Source organism: Pristiophorus japonicus, chromosome 1 (genome assembly GCF_044704955.1).
Source record: "Pristiophorus japonicus isolate sPriJap1 chromosome 1, sPriJap1.hap1, whole genome shotgun sequence".
In the NCBI taxonomy this organism is placed as follows: domain Eukaryota; kingdom Metazoa; phylum Chordata; class Chondrichthyes; family Pristiophoridae; genus Pristiophorus; species Pristiophorus japonicus.
In genome coordinates, this window is record NC_091977.1 from 21,177,191 (window position 1) to 21,198,219 (window position 21,029).

The 21,029-nt window shown below is 43.8% G+C and overlaps 1 protein-coding gene across 8 annotated transcripts in view; it reads right to left on the reverse strand.

Annotated features, from left to right (window-relative positions):
- The window catches only part of nek1 (NIMA-related kinase 1), a 226,766-nt gene that overhangs the window by 107,390 nt on the left and 98,347 nt on the right, over nt 1-21,029 (reverse strand). For 6 of the 8 annotated variants that reach the window (XM_070878030.1, XM_070878021.1, XM_070878014.1 and 3 more), the window contains one exon: nt 8,188-8,271. The exons of the other annotated variants lie outside the window; for them this stretch is intronic. In XM_070878030.1, the coding sequence (XP_070734131.1) occupies nt 8,188-8,271 (84 nt within the window). The remainder of the gene's footprint in view (nt 1-8,187; nt 8,272-21,029) is intronic. 8 annotated transcript variants of the gene reach the window in all.

A 21,029-nucleotide genomic window follows, 5' to 3' on the forward strand; every position in this document is an offset into this window, starting at 1 on the left:
CACCAGACTGATTCCCGGGATGGTGGGACTGACCTATCAAGAAAGACTGGATCAACTGGGCTTGTATTCACTGGAGTTCAGAAGAATGAGAGGGGACCTCATAGAAACGTTTAAAATTCTGACGGGTTTAGACAGGTTAGATGCAGGAAGAATGTTCCCAATGTTGGGGAAGTCCAGAACCAGAGGTCACAGTCTAAGGATAAGGGGTAAGTCATTTAGGACCGAGATGAGGAGAAACTTCTTCACCCAGAGAGTGGTGAACCTGTGGAATTCTCTACCACAGAAAGTTGTTGAGGCCAATTCACTAAGTATATTCAAAAAGGAGTTAGATGAAGTCCTTACTATTAGGGGGATCAAGGGGTATGGCGAGAAAGCAGGAAGGGGGTACTGAAGTTGCATGTTCAGCCATGAACTCACTGAATGGCGGTGCAGGCTAGAAGGGCCGAATGGCCTATTCCTGCATCTATTTTTCTATGTTCTATGTTTCGATGTAATCGCTGTGCCATCTTGTATCAATCAGATGTAACTTGACCCTCAGGTCAATTACAGATCGTATTGGCTTAAAAAAAATCAATTAGAAGATATTGTCTGTTGAGAGCGGGGGCGGGGGGTTTGAGGAGAGGGGTTCCTGTATATTGGAAATGGACAAGATTTCTTCATTTTAAAAAGAGAACGAGACAGAAATTTGTTTTTGTGACAGGCAGAATGTGACTCGGAAAGGTTTCAACTGACTGCTACATCAATCTGCATCGCAAAAAGCAATTGTAACTTTAGCAACGATTTTAAGAACTGGGAATAATTAATTAGATTTTCACGTCAGTGAAGCTTACAATCCATTTTGCTCACAATAGCAGCTGTTAATGCATCAACTTCAGTTGCTGCACAATTAAAGCGATTTTCAATATTTTATGTATGCATGCGCTGTTTTGGGAGGTGGAATTGGAATCATTGCTATTCAGACTCACAGTAATGAGCTAATATTGTAAACTGAACATTTTTAACATTTTTTGATTACGTTGCTATGGGGTAGCCATTGTCTTCACATTCCCCCCTCCTCGCCCAACTGATATTCTCCACTCACTAGACTACGTGTAGGTCTTTCCCCTACTGTGCACAAAAGGCTTGGGGTGGGCTGCTACCTAAACATTATCAATTCAACTCCTTATATAGTTGCCAGAAAGAGTGTTAGAGTGGCTCAGTTGGGACTCCCTCATTTGATTCTACCTTCATCGACCCAAAAATACACAGGTTCTGTTCGGCATATTTCTGTAATGCCGAAATGAGATTACTAAGTAGAGGGGGATCAGAACAAGAACATAAGAATTAAGAGCAGGAGCAGGCCATAAAGTCCTTTGAGACTTCTCCGCCATTCAATGGCTGAACTTCGACATCAACTCCATATTCCCACCCGAATGCCATATCCCTTGATTCCCCTCGAGTCCAAAAATCTATCGATCTCAGCTTTGTATATAGTCAACGATTGAGCATTCACAGCAACTTTGTGGTAGAGAATTCCAAATATTCACCACTATCTGAGTGAAGAAATTCCTCCTCAACTCAGTCTTAAATGGTCACCCCCTTATCCTGAGACCATGCCCCCTAGTTCTACACTCTCCAGCCAGGGCAAACAATCTCTCAGCATTTACCCAGTCAATGCCCCCAGATTCTTGTATGTTTCATAAGAACATAAGAATTAAGAACAGGAGTCGGCCATCTAGCCCCTCGAGCCTGCTCCGCCATTCAATAAGATCATGGCTGATCTGGCCGTGGACTCAGCTCCACTTACCTGCCCGCTCCCTGTAACCCTTAATTCCCTTATTGGTTAAAAATCTATCTATCTGTGACTTGAATACATTCAATGAGCTAGCCTCAACTGCTTCCTTGGGCAGAGAATTCCACAGATTCACAACCCTCTGGGAGAAGAAATTCCTTCTCAACTCGGTTTTAAATTGGCTCCCCCATATTTTGAGGCTGTGCCCCCTAGTTCTAGTCTCCCCGACCAGTGGAAACAACCTCTCCGCCTCTATTTGTCTATTCCTTTAATGAGATCACCTCTCATTCTTCTAAACTCCAGAGAGTATAGGCTCAACTATTCAATCTTTCTTCAAAAGGGAAAACCTCTCATCCCTGGAATCAATCTAATGAACCTTCGTTGTACTGCCTCTAGGCGAGTATGTCCTGCCTCAGATAAGGAGAACTAAACTGTGCACAGTACTCCAGGTGTGGTCTCACCAAAGCCCTGCACAACTGTAGCAAAACTTCTTTACTCTTGTATTCCAACCCTCTAGCAATTAAGACCAACATGCCATTTGCCTTCCTAATTGCTTGCTGTACCTGCATGCTAACTTTGCATTTCCCGTACGAAGACACCTAAATCTCTCTGAACACCAAGATTTAATAGTTTCTCACCATTTAAAAAATATTCTGCTTTTCTATTCTTCCTACCAAAGTGAATAACCTCACATTTGCCCACATTACACTCCACCTGCCACCTTATTTCCCCACTCACTTCACCAGTCCATATCCCTTTGCAGGCTCTTTGTGTCCTCCTCACAGCTTACGATCATAATCAAACTTGGATACATTGCACTTGGTCCCTTCATCTAAGTCATTAATGTAGATTGTAAATAGCTGAGGCCCCAGCACTGATCCTTGCGGGACCCCACGAGTTACCTCAGGAAGGATAGATGGAAAGGAAAAGGAGGTGGGGTAGCGTTGCTAGTTAAAGAGGAAATTAACGCAATAGTAAAGAAGGACATTAGCTTGGATGATGTGGAATCTGTATGGGTGGAGCTGAACAATACGAAAGGGCAGAAAACGTTAGTGGGAGTTGTGTACAGACCACCAAACAGTAGTAGTGAGGTTGGGGACAGCATCAAACAAGAAATTAGGGGTGCGTGCAATAAAGGTACAGCAGTTATCATGGGCGACTTTAATCTATATATAGATTGGGCTAACCAAACTGGCAGCAATATGATGGAGGAGGATTTCCTGGAGTGTATTAGAGATGGTTTCCTGGATCAATATGCTGAGGAACCAACTAGAGGGCTGGCCATCCTAGACTGGGTGATGTGTAATGAGAAAGGACTAATTAGCAATCTTGTTGTGTGAGAACCCTTGGGAAAGAGTGACCATAATATGATAGAATTCCTTATAAGATGGAGAGTGACACAGTTAATTCAGAGACGAGCGTCCTGAACTTGAGGAAAGGTAACTTCGATGGTATGAGACGTGAATTGGCTAGAATAGACTGGCAAATGATATTTAAAGGGTTGACGGTAGATAGGCAATGGCAAACATTTAAAGATCACATGGATGAACGTCAACAATTGTACATCCCTGTCTGGAGTAAAAATAAAATGGGGAAGGTGGCTCAAACCGTGGCTAACATGGGAAATTAAGGATAGTGTTAAATCCAAGGAAGACGCATATAAATTGGCCAGAAAAAGCAGCAAACCTGAGGACTGGGAGAAATTTAGAATTTAGCAGAGGAGGACAAAGGGTTTAATTAGGAGGGGGGAAAAAGAGTATGAGAGGAAGCTTGCCGGGAACATAAAAACTGACTGCAAAAGCTTCGATAGATATATGAAGAGAAAAAGATTAGTGAAGACAAAAGTAGGTCCCTTGCAGTCAGATTCAGGTTAATTTATAATGGAGAACAAAAAAATGGCAGACCAGTTGAACAAATACTTTGGTTCTGTCTTCACGAAGGAAGACACAAATAACCTTCCAGAAGTACTAGGGGACCGAGGGTCTAGTGAGAAGGAGGAACTGAAGGATAGCCTTGTTATACGGGAAATTGTGTTCGGGAAATTGATGGGATTGAAGGCCGATAAATCCCCAGAGCCTGATAGTCTGCATCCCAGAGTACTTAAGGAAGTGGCCCCAGAAATTGTGGATGCATTGGTGGTCATTTTCCAACAGTCTATCGACTTTGGATCAGTCCTATGGACTAGAGGGTAGCTCATGTAACACCACTTTTAAAAAAAATAGGGAGAGAAAACGGGTAATTATAGACCGGTTAGCCTGATATCAGTAGTGGGGAAAATGTTGGAATCAATTATTAAAGATGAAATAACAGCTCATTTGGAAAGCAGTGACAGGATCGGTCCAAGTCAGCATGGATTTATGAAAGGGAAATCATGCTTGGCAAATCTTCTGGAATTTTTTGAGGATGTAACTAGTAGAGTGGACAAGGGAGAACCAGTGGATGTGGTGTATAAGGACTTTCAAAAGGCTTTTCACAAGGTCCCACACAAGAGATTGGTGTGCAAAATTAAAGCACATGGTATTGGGGGTAATGTACTGACGTGGATAGAGAACTGGTTGGCAGGCAGGAAGCAAAGAGTCAGGATAAACGGGTCCTTTTCAGAATGGCAGGCAGTGACTAGTGGGGTGCCGCAAGGTTCAGTGCTGGGTCCCCAGCTATTTACAATATACATTAATGATTTAGATGAAGGAATTGAATGTAATATCTCCAAGTTTGCATATGACACTAAACTGTATGGCAGTGTGAGCTGTGAGGATGATGCTAAGAGGCTGCAGGGTGACTTGGACAGGTTAGGTGAGTGGCAAATGCATGGCAGATGCAGTATAATGTGGATAAATGTGAGGTTATACACTTTGGGGGAAAAAACACGAAGGCAGATTATTATCTGAATGGCGACAGATTAGGAAAAGAGGAGGTGCAACGAGATCTGGGTGTCATGGTACATCAGTCATTGAAAGTTGGTGAAGCAGGTGGTGAAGAAGGCAAATAGTATGTTGGCCTTCATAGCTTGGGGTTTTGAGTATAGGAGCAGGGAGGTCTTACTGCAGTTGTACAGGGCCTTGGTGAAGCCTCACCTGGAATACTGTGTTCAGTTTTTGTCTCCTAATCTGAGGAAGGACATTCTTGCTATTGAGGGAGTGCAGCGAAGGTTCACCAGACTGATTCCCGGGATGGCTGGACTGACATATGAGGAGAGACTGGATCGACTAGGCCTTTATTCACTGAAGTTGAGAAGGATGAGAGGGGATCTCATAGAAACATATAAAATTCTGACGGGACTGGACAGGTTAGATGCAGGAAGAATGTTCCCGATGTTGGTGAAGTCCAGAACCAGGGGACACAGTCTAAGGATAAGGGGTAAGCCATTTAGGACTGAGATGAGGAGAAACTTCTTAACTCAGAGAGTTGATAACCTGTGGAATTCCCTACTGCAGAGAGTTGTTGATGCCAGTTCATTGGATATATTCAAGAGGGAGTTGGATGTGGCCCTTACGGCTAAAGGGATCAAGGGATCTGGAGAGAAAGCAGGAAAGGGGTACTGAGGTGAATGATCAGCTATGATCTTATTGAATGGTGGTACAGGCTCGAAGGGCCAAATGGCCTACTCCTGCACCTATTTTCTATGTTTCTATGTTACAGCCTGCCAACTGTAACATAGAAACAATTTATCCCTACTCTCTGCTTTCTGATCATTAGCCAATCCTCTAACCATGCTAATATATTAACCCCATGAGGTCTCATCTTGCGTAGCAACCTTTTATGTCGCACCTTATCAAATGCCTTTTAGAAATCCAAATACACTCTATCCACTGCTAGCTACATCCTCAAAAACACTAATAAATTTGTGAAACATGATTTCCCTATCGTAAAACTATGTTGACTCTGTCGAATCATATGTTTTTCGAAGAGCCCGGTTATCACTTCCTTAATAAAGGATTCCAGCATTTTCCCGACAACTGATGTCAGGCTAACTGGCCTATAGTTCCCTGCTTTCTCTCTCCCTCTTTTCTTGAGTGCGGGGTTACATTTGCTACCTTCCAATCCGCTGGGACCATTCCAGAATCTAGGGAATTTCTGAGGATCACAACTAATGTATTCACTATCTGTGCAGCCACCAGCCACCTCTTTTAGAATCAAACTGGTGGTGCCAGATCTCTCTGCCAGGATATACTGGTGCTCCAGCATACTGCTTCACCTTATGCTTTTTCGAAAGACAGAAGGAAGAACTTGCATTTATATAGCACTTTGCCCAATCTCAGGATGTCCAAAGCGCTTTACAGCTGAACAAGTACGTTTTGAAGTGCAGTCACTATTGTAATGTAAGGAAAGGCAGAAACCATTTTATGCACAGCGAGGTCCCACAAACAGTACTGAGACAAAAGACGGATTAAAATCTTTTAGTGGTGTCCATAGAGGAGCAATTGTTGGCAAGGATACCGGGTGAATCTTCTTCGAAATAGTGCCATGGGATTTTTTTACATCCAGTTGAGGCGGCAGAAGTGAACTCAGTTTAACATCTCCTCCAAAAGACGGCATCTCCGACAGTGCAGTACTCCTTTAGTACTGCACTACAGCTTGGATTATGTGTTTAAATCTCATCCCTCTTATGAGGGCTTGAACACACAACATTCTGGCATGAGAATGGACAACTGAGTCACGGTCAACATATCTTAACACACTCACGCACATAGCCTGGTTCTGCCTTCAGGGCATGAATACACCTCTGCGTTTAAATTATTTTACATAACCCAAATGGAAAAAACTCTCATTACAGTTACGATTCAAAATCAAAGTTACAAACTATTAACAATCATTTCCGCTTTCTTGTAATTTTCCCAAGAAAAAGAAAGAAAAGGAAGACTTGCATTTCTATAGCGCCTTTCATGACCACCGGATGTCCCAAAGCGCTTTACAGCCAATGAAGTACTTTAAAAAAAAAGTGTAGTCACTGTTGTAATGTCGGAAACGTGGCAGCCAATTTGCGCACTGCAAACTCCCACAAATAGCAATGTGATAAATGACCAGCCAACCTGTTTTGTGATGTTGGCTGAAGGATAAATATTGGCCAGGACACCGGGAAGAAGTCTCCTGCTTTTGTTCAAAATAGTGCCATAGGATTTTTTACATCCATCTGAGAGCAGATGGGGCCTCGGTTGAAGGTCTCATCTGAAATACGATAGCTCCGACAGTTTAGCGGAGGCTCCGTCAGCACTACACTGGAGTGTCAGCTCATTGATTCATTGCTGCGATTCAATTCCTGGGTTCCAGGCCCCATCTAGTAGCTCACACAAGTGGCCATTTGTCATGTGACAGTGGTGGAAGGATAGTCAACCGCAGAGGCATTAAACTCAAGCCTGATCCAGTTCTCACCCAACATCCACACACACAGACTTCCATCAGAGGTCATTTAAGAACATAAGAAATAGGAGCAGGAGTAGGCCACTTCGCCTCTCGTGCCTGCTCTGCCATTCAATAAGATCATGGCTGATCTAATCTGATTTAATACCAACCAGGGGTAGAGGCCCAGACCAAATTTCTCCTCTCTAAACCAATGGTACCAGGGCCGACTCCAGCTCTCGTACTGCTGCTGCTGACCATGATCAGCTAACTCAGCACAGACTGGTTGGAGGGGGGCGGGCGGGAAAATCGAAATTGGGACTTTGTGGATCTGCATGGCTCAGCTACTCACTGGGTGTGTTTATTAAAAAAAACACTCAATTGTTAAAGAATGAGCTTGGGGGAGTTAATGAGACCATCGAGGGTGGGATATGAAATTAATTTGTTCAATTGAATTGAAAACCTGATTCACTCGAGGTTTTTTGTTTGACAGCGCTGGTTTCAAGGCAGCAGTGCGGTCTAGCCTCCCGATGCTGCTCTCCCCACATTCATACCCCTACCCGCCACCGTTTGCCGTCAGAAACAGGGAACAGGGGTAGCAAAGCCAGCAGTACTTCATGAGACCACCAATGTGGGAGGGGTAGTGCCGCATGTGACACTGGTTGCATGGTTATAACCTAGTGATTGCATCTGTACAGACTTTAGGCTTAGTCACTCCTCGAAGGCAGTTCGTCAGGAAGCCATCAGCAGCATGATTTAAAAAACAAAAAGATAGTAACAAAGTATTCCTACTGCTTTTCAAAGTGCAAAAAGGGGCACAGACAGAGAGATTCTTCCAGTTTCCTGGACCATCCACATTGCAGAAAACATATTGCTGATTAAAATACCCCAATTTAATTCTCAGAATGCACAGTTTGCCTCTCCCCATTGCCCCACAGAATACAGACACACAAGGGAAGCAGGGAGTTCCTTCTATTGTTTGGGCTGCATGTACAAACCTCAGAACACACGCTGACAAAATGACCCCAAAAAGCGGTGCCACTGGCTTTACGAAGACGAGAAACATGCAGGCCTCCTACCTCTTCCTCCTTGCTTCGGGATTTTCCTCTTCCTCTTGAATTGGGCCTGCCTCCATAGATAGCTGCCAGGTTTTGCAGGATCCCCTGTTTACCATTCAATGGGTTAAATTTAGGAAAATGGGGCTGATACAAAAAAGTGCCCACCAAACACACATTCAATATTTTGTGGTCATTAAATACTCAAATGCAGTTTAATCCCTTCAGCAAGGAATAAAGACAACAGTATCAATGCTCCTTCAAGAATGACATCAATGTTAGAATTTATTTCAAAACCAATAGCACCATCAATGTTAGAATTTATTTCAAAACCAATAGCACCATCAAATTAATATTTACTTCAATGATTGCGAGAGCCTTTCAAGAGACACTTTATTTGTATTTAAGACTATACTATAGTTAAACAGCACAATTATTATTTTTCAGAATAATGAGATTTTAAAACAAAACTGACTTCATTTGAGAGATATAAAATGTGAAGTGACAGAATATCTTTCTCCCAAATGAATCAGCACAAGTGCCCAATCTCAGCATTGTGAACAGAGAGGCAAGTCATTTCCCTGAAGGAATACAAGCATGCACCCGCCTACCACCTGGTTATATCTGATTTGCCTACAGTTGAAAATAGTGGGCTAATTGTCAAGTTCAGCCCAAGGAATCATTACTGGCCCGTTTGAAGCAGCCAATGACAGCCTGTGATCACCTGGGCGGTCTATCGAGCACCGCTTTACACATGCAGACATAAATCCAGGTTATAATCTGCCGAGCTCTAAACTGGCCTCCCGCGCACTGTGTACCAGTAACACAAGGGGTCAGACTCTCACTGGGTTGGTATAAACGTTCTGGGCTCGGTGTCACACTGGAACTGACAAGTTACTTCCTTGCTCTTTGAGTGGATCTCGGTGAATCAAATACAAATCTGAGATTTGGTGTATTACATCATCGCAATAGCACTGTATACAGAGTGCAAACGCCAAACTATAAAAGGGTCACTTGTGGGCAGATTAAAAGCAAAGTTGGAAAAGGACTGGCAAAAGTCCACCCTCACACACAGCACAAGATACAATTCAATCCCCAGTCTGTACTGATCGGAACTGAGGCAGTCGACCACTGTAGTTGATAACACATAGCAATAATCTGATGCCCAAGCTAGCAATGCATCAGTAGACAAATTTAACGTTTAGCAGTTTATGTCATGGATTAATGTCGGTGTATAGAGTGGTGGTCCCAGTTTCTAAAGATGTTAGAGAGCCCAGAGGCTAAGGCTGATGTGGGGGTGGGAGGCGGAATAGAGGTGTGGTGGGAGGGGGGGAGGGGTAAGAAAATTAGCCAAGATGATCACTTCTGAATTCCATCGACTGACCCATCCTGGAAACATGCATAATCAGGACATCAAGCACAAAAGGGATTGGGTTTGGCTGCAAAGCCTGCTCCTCCCACCCTACCATGATCAGGTAACCAAGCCAATCATTAACTGGGTTTGCGCTTTAAGAATAGCTGTTTAGGCAAGGGCTGCCGATTCCAGGTAATGGCTGCATACAAGTAAATGTAACTTCATAGAGGGCACGTAAGTAAGAGGACTGCAAACAAGGAAGAAAGAACATAAGAAATAGGAGCAGGAGTTGGCCATTTGGCCCCCCGTGAGCCTGCTCCACCATTCAATAAGATCATGGCTGATCTGATCTTGGCCTCAACTCCACTTCCCTGTACGCTCCCCATAACACTCAACTCCCTCATCATTCAAAAATCTGTCTATCTCCACCTTAAATATATTCAATGACCCAGCTTTCACAGCTCTCTGGGGTAGAGAATTCCAAAGATTCACAACCCCTGAGAATGTGTAAAGAAGGGTTGCGAATGTGGTATATGGATAGAAAATGTGGCAAAAGGATGGAGATAGGGAATCATGGGAAAATAGCTAAAGAAATGTCAAGATGCAGACAACTGCAGAATCAACAGAAAAAAAAGGGGTTACCAGGAGTTGAAGTTGAGGTTAGACACGGGTCATGAGAAAGCCGCAAGGCAGCACAAAGAAAGAAAGCAATCCTAGATAGGAGGGGAAAAGTAATAGCTTTTACTGATAAGGAGGAAGGGAAACTAATTGGGTTCTTTACTGATAAGGGAAGACAGTGTAGCAAAGCTATAACTAACCTGACCTGACACCAGTCCTAATTGGGAGACTTTCTTGCCTGCCATTGGACGTACTCGGGGGGGAGGCAGAAAGGGATTGGATAGACCAAGTGCTAATCAAATGTGTTCTGTTTTGAAAATGTATAACTGTTGTTGTGTCACGCTGAAAAGGGGCTTGTCCAGGGGAAGGTAAACAGGCTCTGATTGAGAGTGTCCCTTTGTCTTGACAAGTCCCGGCCGGAGAATCTTCAATAAAGGTCTTTTACAGAAAAGGCAAAGAGGTGTTCGTGTGTCAGTGTATTCGCTGAAACAGACTGAGGGAAAAAGAATCCGTATTAACACCCCCAGAGAAGAAATTCCTCCTTATTTCCATTTTAAATGGGCGATCCCTTCTTCTGAAACTATGCCCCCTAGTTCTAGATTTCCCCCACGAGGGGAAACATCCTCCTTGCATCCACCTTGTCAAGCCCCCTCAGAATCTTGTATGTTTCAATAAGATCACCTCTCATTCTTCTAAACTCCAATGAGTATAGGCCCAACCTTTCTTCATAAGACAACCCCTTCATCTCAGGAATCAACCTTGTGAACCTTCTCTGAACTGCCTCCAATGCAAGTATATCCTGCCTTAAATAAGGAGACTGTACATCGATGTACAGTTACGTACAGACAAAGAACTAATCTTTAGCAAAACTACACTTTAATTTGGCTCACGGTCTTCAAGTCCTGATCCTAATTTAGGCTTTCTTACATTTGGGCTACAAATAATCATAAATTAATCAGAAGACTTTGAATCTAGGGAACCAATATTCTGAACAAGTCTCGTTTTTGAAGGATCTCAATCCTTAAGCAGTGCAAATATTTCAAAGACGTTACAGAGGAAAGGTCCACAGCAGAAAGAGTCTGTAGTTCATGCGGCCAGTTCCAAGAATAATTCCTCTCAACCACTCACTTCCTCAAATATCAATCCAATTGTGCCTTAAATTTTTTCACACTATATGCCTTCCTGAGCAACCATTTCCATCTGATGACCTGTGGAAAAGTAATTAAATGCAAACCATGCTCTTTTCCTCCTCTAAGCTTGAGCCAATGTCCCCTGATTCTGGAGGTTGTGGTAATCTTGAACGTATTATGAGGATTTAATTTATCTATTCCCTCAAAAATCTGGAGTAGCACCACCCCTAAGCCTGTTCCTCTCGAGCAGACAATCTCAGCTCTTGAACCTCTTCTCGTAGTTCAAATACCTTATGCCAAGTAACAGTTAAGTTTGTCCATTTCTGTAATGCCTCCACTGCCTGATATTGTTGCTGTACGACGATGGCCACAGTTGTACACAGTTCCCCCAAGTGTAGCTGTAACTGTGCCTTCTGCAGAATCAGCATCAGCTCTGGGACAGATGGGATATCCCTCTGGCTATACATCCCAAGAGTCGGTTAGCTTTCCTTACTGCTGTACTGCTCTTTCAGGGGGTTTTCGCCAATATTGCTCTCTCGTGTTGCATCCTGTAGTCTACAGCCAAACTTTATATTCCCACTATTAATTTCCCATTCCTGTTCTCATTAAATTGTATTTGTCCACATGAAATGTCATTTGCCACAAGTCAACAATCCTCAACCTATCCAGATGTCTTTGATTTTGCTATGAACAGCCCCTCCCCAATTAGATGCCCAGTGCAAAGTTAGATTCCTTACTTTCTGCCATTAGGTCCAGCACATTTAAATACACTGTAAACAGTAATGTTCCAGCACTGATCCCTGTAGTACCCCTTGCCATATCAACACATCTCCACTCACATTAAAAATTGGCGAAACCAAACTAACTCCAGAAGCTTGCACCCTACTGCATGACTGCCCACGATGTTAACTTATTGCTTGTATTATTCATGGTATCAAAAGCCTTGCTGAATAGATCACACAACAGAATTTCTTTTGAAGAGCTTTAGTAAAATTGTTAGATAAGATCTCCATCCCATAAATCCATGCAGACTTAGTGCTGCACTGTCCTCTCTGGGATGCTGTCTAATACTTCACCCACAACAAGAACAAATATTAGACTCACTGGTTTGTAGTTCCCCTTGTCAACCGTATGTTCATTTTTAAATATTGGTGTTATGTTAGCTACTGTCCAGTCTCTGAAATAACAAGGGGCAGAAAACACTGGTGGGAGTAGTTTATAGGTCTCCCAACAGTAGCTATACTATTGGACATAGTACTAATCAAGAAATAAGAGGAGCTTGTAACAAAGGTAATGCAATAATCGCAGGGGACTTTAATCTTCAAATAGACTGGACAAACCCAAATTGGCAAAAGTAGTTTGGAGGATGAGTTCATGCAATATATTAGAGGCAGCTTCCTAGAACAATATGTCATGGAACCAACCAGGGAACAGGCTATTTTAGAACTCGTCTCGTGTAATGAGACAGGATTAATTAGCAATCTCATAGTAAAGGATCGTTTGAGAAAGAGTGATCATAATAGGATAGAATTTCACATCAAGTTCGAAACTAGAGTCTTAAACTTAAAGTCAATGACACAGATATGAGTTGGTTAAGGTAGCTTGGGAAATTAGATTAAAATATATGATGGCAGATAAGAAATGGCAAAAATTTAAAGAAATATTTCATAATTCTCAACAAACATACATTTAATTGAGAAATGAAAACACTACGGGAAAAGTGACATACTCTGCTCGCCTCTGATTGTTGACTTAATGCAAGGTCCAATACACATGTGCATTATTCCTTGAGAAATTGTTACCTCCACCAATCCAAGATTATGTCCATGATCATGTTTTCATTCCTACTGCAGCCTTTATAGAAACATAGAAAATAGGTGCAGAAGCAGGCCATTCAGCCCTTTGAGCCTGCACCACCATTCAAGATCATGGCTGATCATTCCCTCAGTACCCCTTTCCTGCTTTCTCTCCATATCCCTTGATCCCCAATAGATTTCCCAATCGATCCCTGGTAAAATGGTCACCCATGAGAACAGCATGTTTCTGTACATTTTCCCTATATTTCACAATAAAGTTTTGTCTAATCCATCCTCCTAATATGCTGTTATTATCCTTACCTGATGTCTTGTATCCCCAACCATCGTATTTCCACAATATCCTCACCCAGAGTAGTTAATCCAATGAATTAAAAAAAATCTCTTTTGCCAATGAATTACTTTTGGATACCATGTTTACGACAAGAAATATAACTTGTACTTTTACATAACACCTTTAAAAGCAGCTTTCCAAAAATGGACACCAGGCAGGAGGTTGAGATGGGGTTAAGGGTAAGGTGTGGTCAATAAAATAGATTTTGGCGAAACCTTTGAAGATGAGGAAGGATGCAGCAGGAGATTCAGAAAGACAATTACAGACGTAAGGACCATGATGGATGAAAGCGATATTAGAAACATAGAAAATAGGTGCAGGAGTAGGCCATTCGGCCCTTCGAGCCTGCACCACCATTCAATAAGATCATGGTTGATCATTCTCTCATACACCTTTCCTGCTTTCTCTCCATACCCCTTGAACCCTTTAGCCATAAAGGCCAGATCTAACTCCCTCTTGAATATATCCAATGAACTGGCATCAACAACTCTCTGCGGTAGGGAATTCCACAGATTAACAACTCTGAGTGAAGAAGTTTCTCCTCATCTGAGTCCTAAATGGCTTACCCCTTATCCTCAGACTGTGTCCCCTGGTTCTGGACTTCCCCATCATCGGGAACATTTTTCCCACATCTAACCTGTCCAGTCCCGTCAGAATCTTGTAAGTTTCTATGAGATCCCCTCTCATCCTTCTAAACTCCAATGTATAAAGGCCCAGTTGATCCAGTCTCTCCTCATATGTCAGTCCCGCCATCCCGGGAATCAGTATGGTGAACCTTCGCTGCACTCCCTCAACAGCAAGAATGTCCTTCCTCAGATTAGGAGACCAAAATTGAACACAATATTCCAGGTGAGGCCTCACCAAGGCCCTGTGCAACTGCAGCAAGACCTCCCTGCTCCTATACTCAAATCCCCTAGATATGAAGGCCAACATACCATTTGCCTTCTTCACCGCCTGCTGTACCTGCATGTCAACTTTCAATGACTGATGAACCATGACACCCAGGTCTCGTTGCACCTCCCCCTTTCCTAATCTGCCGCCATTCAGATAATATTCTGCCTTCGTGTTTTTGCCCCCAAAGTGGATAACCTCACATTTATCCACATTATACTGCATCTGCCATGCGCTTGCTCACTCACCTAACCTGTCCAAGTCACCCTGCAGCCTTTTAGCGTCCTCCTCACAGCTCACACCACCACCCAGTTTAGTGTCATCTGCAAACTTGGAGATATTACACTCAATTCCTTCATCTAAATCGTTAATGTATATTGTAAAGAGCTGGGGTCCCAGCACTGAGCCCTGCAGCATTCCACTAGTCACTGCCTGCCATTCTGAAAAGGACCCTTTTATCCCGATTCTCTGTTTCCTGTCTGCCAACCAATTCTCTATCCACATCAGTACATTACTCCAAATACCATGTGCTTTGATTTTGCACACCAATCTCTTGTGTGGGACCTTGTCAAAAGCCTTTTGAAAGTCCAAATACACCACATCCACTGGTTCTCCCTTGTCCACTCTACTAGTTACATCCTCAAAATATTCTAGAAGATTTGTTAAGCATGATTTCCCTTTCATAAATCCATGCTGATTTGGACTGATCCTGTCACTGCTTTCCAAATGCGCTGCTATTTCATCTTTAATAAATTGATTCCAACATTTCCCCCACTACTGATGTCACGCTAACTGGTCTATAATTACCCATTTTCTCTCTCCCGCCTTTTTTAAACAGTGGTGTTACATTAGCTACCCTCCAGTCCATAGGAACTGATCCAGAGTCGATAGACTGTTGGAAAATGATCACCAATGCATCCACTATTTCTATGGCCACTTCCTTAAGTACTCTGGGATGCAGACTATCTGGCCACGGGGATTTATCGGCCTTCAATCCCATCAATTTTCCTACATAATTTCCCGCCTAATAAGGATATCCTTCAGTTCCTCCTTCTCACTAGACCCTCGGTCCCCTAGTATTTCCGGAAGGTTATTTGTGTCTTCCTTCGTGAAAACAGAACCAAAGTATTTGTTTAACTGGTCCGCCATTTCTTTGTTCCCCTTTAAAATTCACCTGAATCTGACTGCAAGGGACCTACGTTTGTCTTCACTAATCTTTTTTTCTTCACATATCTATAGAAGCTTTTACAGTCAGTTTTTATGTTCACACCAAGCTTCCTCTCATACTCTATTTTCCCCCTCCTAATTAAACCCTTTGTCCTCCTCTGCTGAATTCTAAATTTCTCCCAGTCCTCAGGTTTGCTGCTTTTTCTGGCCAATTTACATACCTCTTCCTTGGATTTAAAACTATCCTTAATTTCCTTTGTTATTATGATGATGGGAGTGACGGGGAATGCAAAGAGGAGTAACACACAGCAAACAAATGTCAGTCAAACAAAACTTTCCATCACATGACTTGAGGCGGTTGCAGAGGTCGGATGAAACATGGTCGTGGATGGATTTTCAAAGGAGGACAAGCATCTGCTTTATGCATTGTGGAAGGGGTAAACAATTTAAGACATCAAGAACAGAGATGATAGGTGAATGGGACTTCTTACAAGATAGAATACAAGTGGTGAAGGCTTTGTTTGAGGTGTAAGTTTATGTAGGCTGGAACTAAGGAGACCAGTAGGTATTGAAGAATTGAGCCCAGATGTGACATTGGCAGTCTCAGTAGCACTGTAAAATGATGTTGTGACAAAGATGGGCAATGTCAGAGGTGAAAACAGGTGGCTTCGGTTGTGTATAAGATATAAGAGTTTGAAGCCCAGCTCAAGGTCAAACAAACCACCAAGGTAGCTCACACTCTGAAATCACAGAATGGTTACAGCAGAGAAGGGGACCATTCAGCTCGTCGAGCCTGTGCCAGCTCTCTGCAAGAGCATTTCAGCTAGTCGCACTACCCCACCCTTTCTCCGTAACCCTGCAATTTATTTTCCTTCAGGTACTTATCCAATTCCATTTTGAGTCTGCCTCCTCCACCCTCTCAGGCAGTGAATTCCAGATCCTAACCACTCGCTGCGTAAAAAAGTTCTTCCTCATGTCGCCTTTGGTTCTTTTGCCAATCATCTTAAATCTGTGTCCTCTGGTTCTTGACCCCTTCCACCAATGGGAAGTTTCTTTCTATCTACTCTGTCCAGACCCATCATGATTTTGAACACCTCTATCAAATCTCCTCTCAACCTTCTCTGCTCCAAGGAGAATAACCCCGGCTGCTCCAGTCTATCCACGTAACTGAAGTCCCTCATCCCTGGAACCATTCTCGTAAATCTTTTCTGCACTCGCTCTAAGGTGTTCACATCCTCCCTGAATTGGACACAATACTCCAGATGAGTCCAAACCAGTGTTTTATAAAAGGTTTATCATAACTTCCTTGCGTTTGTACTCTATGGGTCCGAAATTGCCCCCGCCCGGTTTGGGGTACATAATTTGAACTATATGAAAGTTAATGCGGAGGAGGCAAGTGCCCTCCCACTGCCGGCGCATAATTGGCCTCAGAGAGGCAAAAAAATGTGTGGAATGGTAACCGGGCGTTCGCGGCACGCAACTCTCAGCGCCGCACTGAGCACATAATCATGGCGCTGATGATGTCAGTGCAGTGCTGACGTGCCGCGTCACACTGACGCCTCACAATGTCCCTCCCCTTGTTTTAAAGGGGAGGGTTGCTGTGAACACTGTAGTCGCTTTAGTGGCACCCAATGGGCCATCAGGGATGGTGTCGGCCGGGCCAGAGGTCTAGCACCCAAAAGGGGGGGGTGCCGAGCTGCATGTTGGCGGTCCGTCCACACCAACGGCTGCCATGGTCAGGCCGACTCAATAGTCGGTCGACACAGAAAAGATGCCAGCCACGGCGCGACCACTTCCCTTTTAAGGGCGGCTGGGGGCGCCGCAGCCACCACAGCTTCTCACTGGGGTGCACAGGACGATAAGGGGTCGGCACGCATGCGCTGAGCCGGTGCGCTAATCCTGGCGCAAACCACTTTTCACGCTCTGAGCCTGTAAGGGATATAGAATTGTAGCAGGCAAAGAGCAGACAGATAGGTGGTCACTAACAGGTATGCTGAAGGTAGTGAACTAATCTGACGTATGGTCCAGGTTATAGGGCTTATCAGTATTAGGAGGGTCTGAGGAATCGGTGAAGTTCCTCTACCTTACGGTATATGGATTGTAATTGCCATTTGCCAGATTGTATGTAACACTTGCTTATGTATGTAAAGCACACTTATAACTCTTAAAGCCTGATGGTTAATGAACCACCCTTAACCTTAGGAACACATAACAGATAGTAGAGGTCAGCAGTTAAGATACATAATATTTTGACGAGAGTTCTCTCGGGGAAAGAGATAAGAAAGCTGGTGTTTGGGAGCAGAGTTACTTCACACGTCATGGGGACTAAGGCAAAGTTCACATCACTGAACAACACAATTGACAGATGACTGGAGATAGACAGTTGGGAAACACCACTCAGAGACAGTCTGATAAGAGATGACAAATCAATGTAATTTTGCTGATAAGCAGTAAACTAACCGGTGATTTTGTGGGAGAGGCACACACTTTGGTTTGGTGTATAATTGTGGGTGAGAACCATTGTTCTTGGAAGGATCACGTTTGAACTCTTCCCTTGCATATGCTCGAATAAACTGGTTGAGCCGAAGGTTTCGGCTGAGTGATTCCGTGGTCGTTATAAGGAATCAACACAGTGCATTAGTGCATCTGCGCCCTGTTGGCGCCTCCCAGAGGCGATAGCAGTCCTTTCCCAGAGGGGCAATTTCAACCTCTATGCCTCTTATGAAGCCCAGGATCCGTATGCTTTTTTAACCACTTTCTCAACTTGTATACCTTGCTCCAGTACGAAAAACAACCGTTCACTACTGCTCTGTTTCCTGTCACTTAGCCAAGTTTTCACTGTTCCTTATATTCCATGGGCTTCAACTTTGCTGGCAGGCCTGTTATGTGGCACACAATCAGGGCCGAGGGAATGGAATTTCTGGTGCAAACATGCTGGCTTCAAACTTGCCAATGTCAAGCTAGAAAACAAACTGTGGAACATGCATGGCTCGAGGGTGGTCAACACTAGAAATGCATAGCAACAATCATGAAGCTAAGGGGATGGGTAAGAGGCAAAACCGGGAATAGTCAACAGACAGATGTAAGCTGGTTCTGTGCATAAATGTCATTGAGAGGCAACAAGCAGATGAGAAATATTAGGCGACCAAAGATAGAAGATTGGAGGATGCCCGAAGTAGAAAGAAATCGAAAAATGACGTCACAGCCAAGGGGGTAAGTGATTGGCAAGTAGCTTTTCTTTTTCTTTTCTTTATCAGTAAGTAACCTTTAGCATTGTTGTTTCAATTTAAGTTGATCTAAGGGTTAAGTCATGGCAGGACAGCTCGGACATGTGTCCTCCTGTACTATGTGGGAAGTCAGGGACGCATCCGGTGTCTCTGACGATGACGTGTGTGGGAAGTGTATCCGCCTCCAGCTCCTGACGGATCGCATTGTGGCACTGGAGCTGCGGGTGGATTCACTCTGGAACATCCACGATGCTGAGAATGACATGAATAGCACGTTTAGCGAGTTGGTCTTACCGCAGGAAAAGGGTACACAGCCAGATAGTAAATGAGTGACCAGCAGGAAGAGCAGTGGAAGGAAGGTAGTGCAAGGGTCCCCTGCGGTCATCCCCCCTGCAAAACAGATACACCGCTTTGGGTACTGTTGAGGGGGATGACTCATCAGGGGGGAGCAGCAGCAGCCAAGTTCATGGCACTGTGGGTGGCTCTGCTGCACAGGAGGGCAGGAAAAAGAGTGTGAGAGCGATAGTGATAGGGGATTCTATTGTAAGGGGAATAGATAGGCACTTCTGTAGCCGCAACCGAGACTCCAGGATGGTATGTTACCTCCCTGGTGCAAGGGTCAAGGATGTCTCGGAGCGGGTGCAGAGCATTCTGAAAAGGGAGGGTGAGCAGCCAGTTGTCGTGGTGTATATAGTACCAACGATATAGGTAAAAAACAGGATGAAGTCCCACAAGTTAATTTAGGGAGCTAGGAGCTAAATTTAAAAGTAGGACCTCAAAAGTAGTAATCTCAGGATTGTTACCAGTGCCACGTGCTAGTCAGAGTAGGAATCGCAGGATAGCTCAGATGAATACGTGGCTTGAGGAGTGGTGCAGCAGAGAGGGATTCAAATTCCTGGGACATTGGAACCGGTTCTGGGGGAGGTGGGATCAGTACAAACCGGACCTAGGCAGGGAGATAGAGGGAAATAAAATGGAGGCAGAAGCAAAAGATGGAAAGGAGAATAGTAAAAGTGGAGGGCAGGGAAACCTAAGGCAAAAAACAAAAAGGGCCACATTACAGAAAAATTCTGAAGGGGCAAAGTGTGTTAAAAAGACAAGCCTGAAGGCTCTGTGCCTCAATGCGAGGAGTATTCAGAATAAGGTGGACGAATTAACTGCGCAGACAGCAGTTAACGGATATGATGTAATTGGCATCACGGAGACATCGCTCCAGGGTGACCAAGGCTGGGAACTCAACATCCAGGGGTATTCAACATTTAGGAAGGATAGGCAGAGAGGAAAAGGAGGCGGGGTGGCATTACTGGTTAAAGAGGAAATTAATGCACTAGTAAGGAAGGACATTGGCCTGGATGATGTGGAATCGGTATGGGTGGAGCTACGGAAATCCAAAAGGTCAGAAAACGCTAGTGGGAGTTGTGTACAGACCACCAAACAGGAGTAGTGAGGTTGGGGACAGCATCAAGCAAGAAATAAGGGATGTGTGCAATAAAGGTACAGCAGTTATCATGGGCGGCTTTAATCGACATATTGATTGGGCGAACCAAACTGGTAGCAATGCGGTGGAGGAGGATTTCCTGGAGTGTATTAGGGATGGTTTTCTAGACCAATATGTTGAGGAACCAACTCGGGAGCAGGCCATCCTCGACCAGGTGATGTGAAATGAGAAGAGACTAAATAGCAATCTTGTTGTACGAGGCCCGTTGGGGAAGAGTGACCATAATATGGTAGAATTGTTTATTAAGATGGAGAGTGACACAGTTAATTCGGAAACTAGGGTCCTGAACTTAAGGAAAGGTAACTTCGACGGTATGAGGTGTGAATTGGCTAGAATAGACTGGCAAAGAATACTTAAAGGGTTGACGGTGGATAAGCAATGGCAAACATTTAAAGATCACATGGATGAACTTCAGCAATTGTACATCCCTGTCTGGAGTAAAAATAAAACGGGGAAGGTTTTATGGCCAACAAGGGAAATTAAGGATAGCGTTAAAGTCAAGGAAGAGGCATATAAATTGGCTAGAAAAAGCAACAAACCTGAGGACTGGGAGAAATTTAGAATTCAACAGAGGAGGACTAAGAGTTTAATTAAGAGGGGGAAAATAGAATATGAGAGGAAGCTTGCAGGGAACATAAAAACTGACTGCAAAAGTTTATATAAATATGTGAACAGAAAAAGATTAGTAAAGACAAACGTAGGTCCTTTGCAGTCGGAGTCAGGTGAATTTATAATGGGAAACAAAGAAATGGCAGACCAATTGAACCAATACTTTGGTTCTGTTTTCACGAAGGAAGACACAAATAACCTTACGAATGTGCTCGGGGACAGTG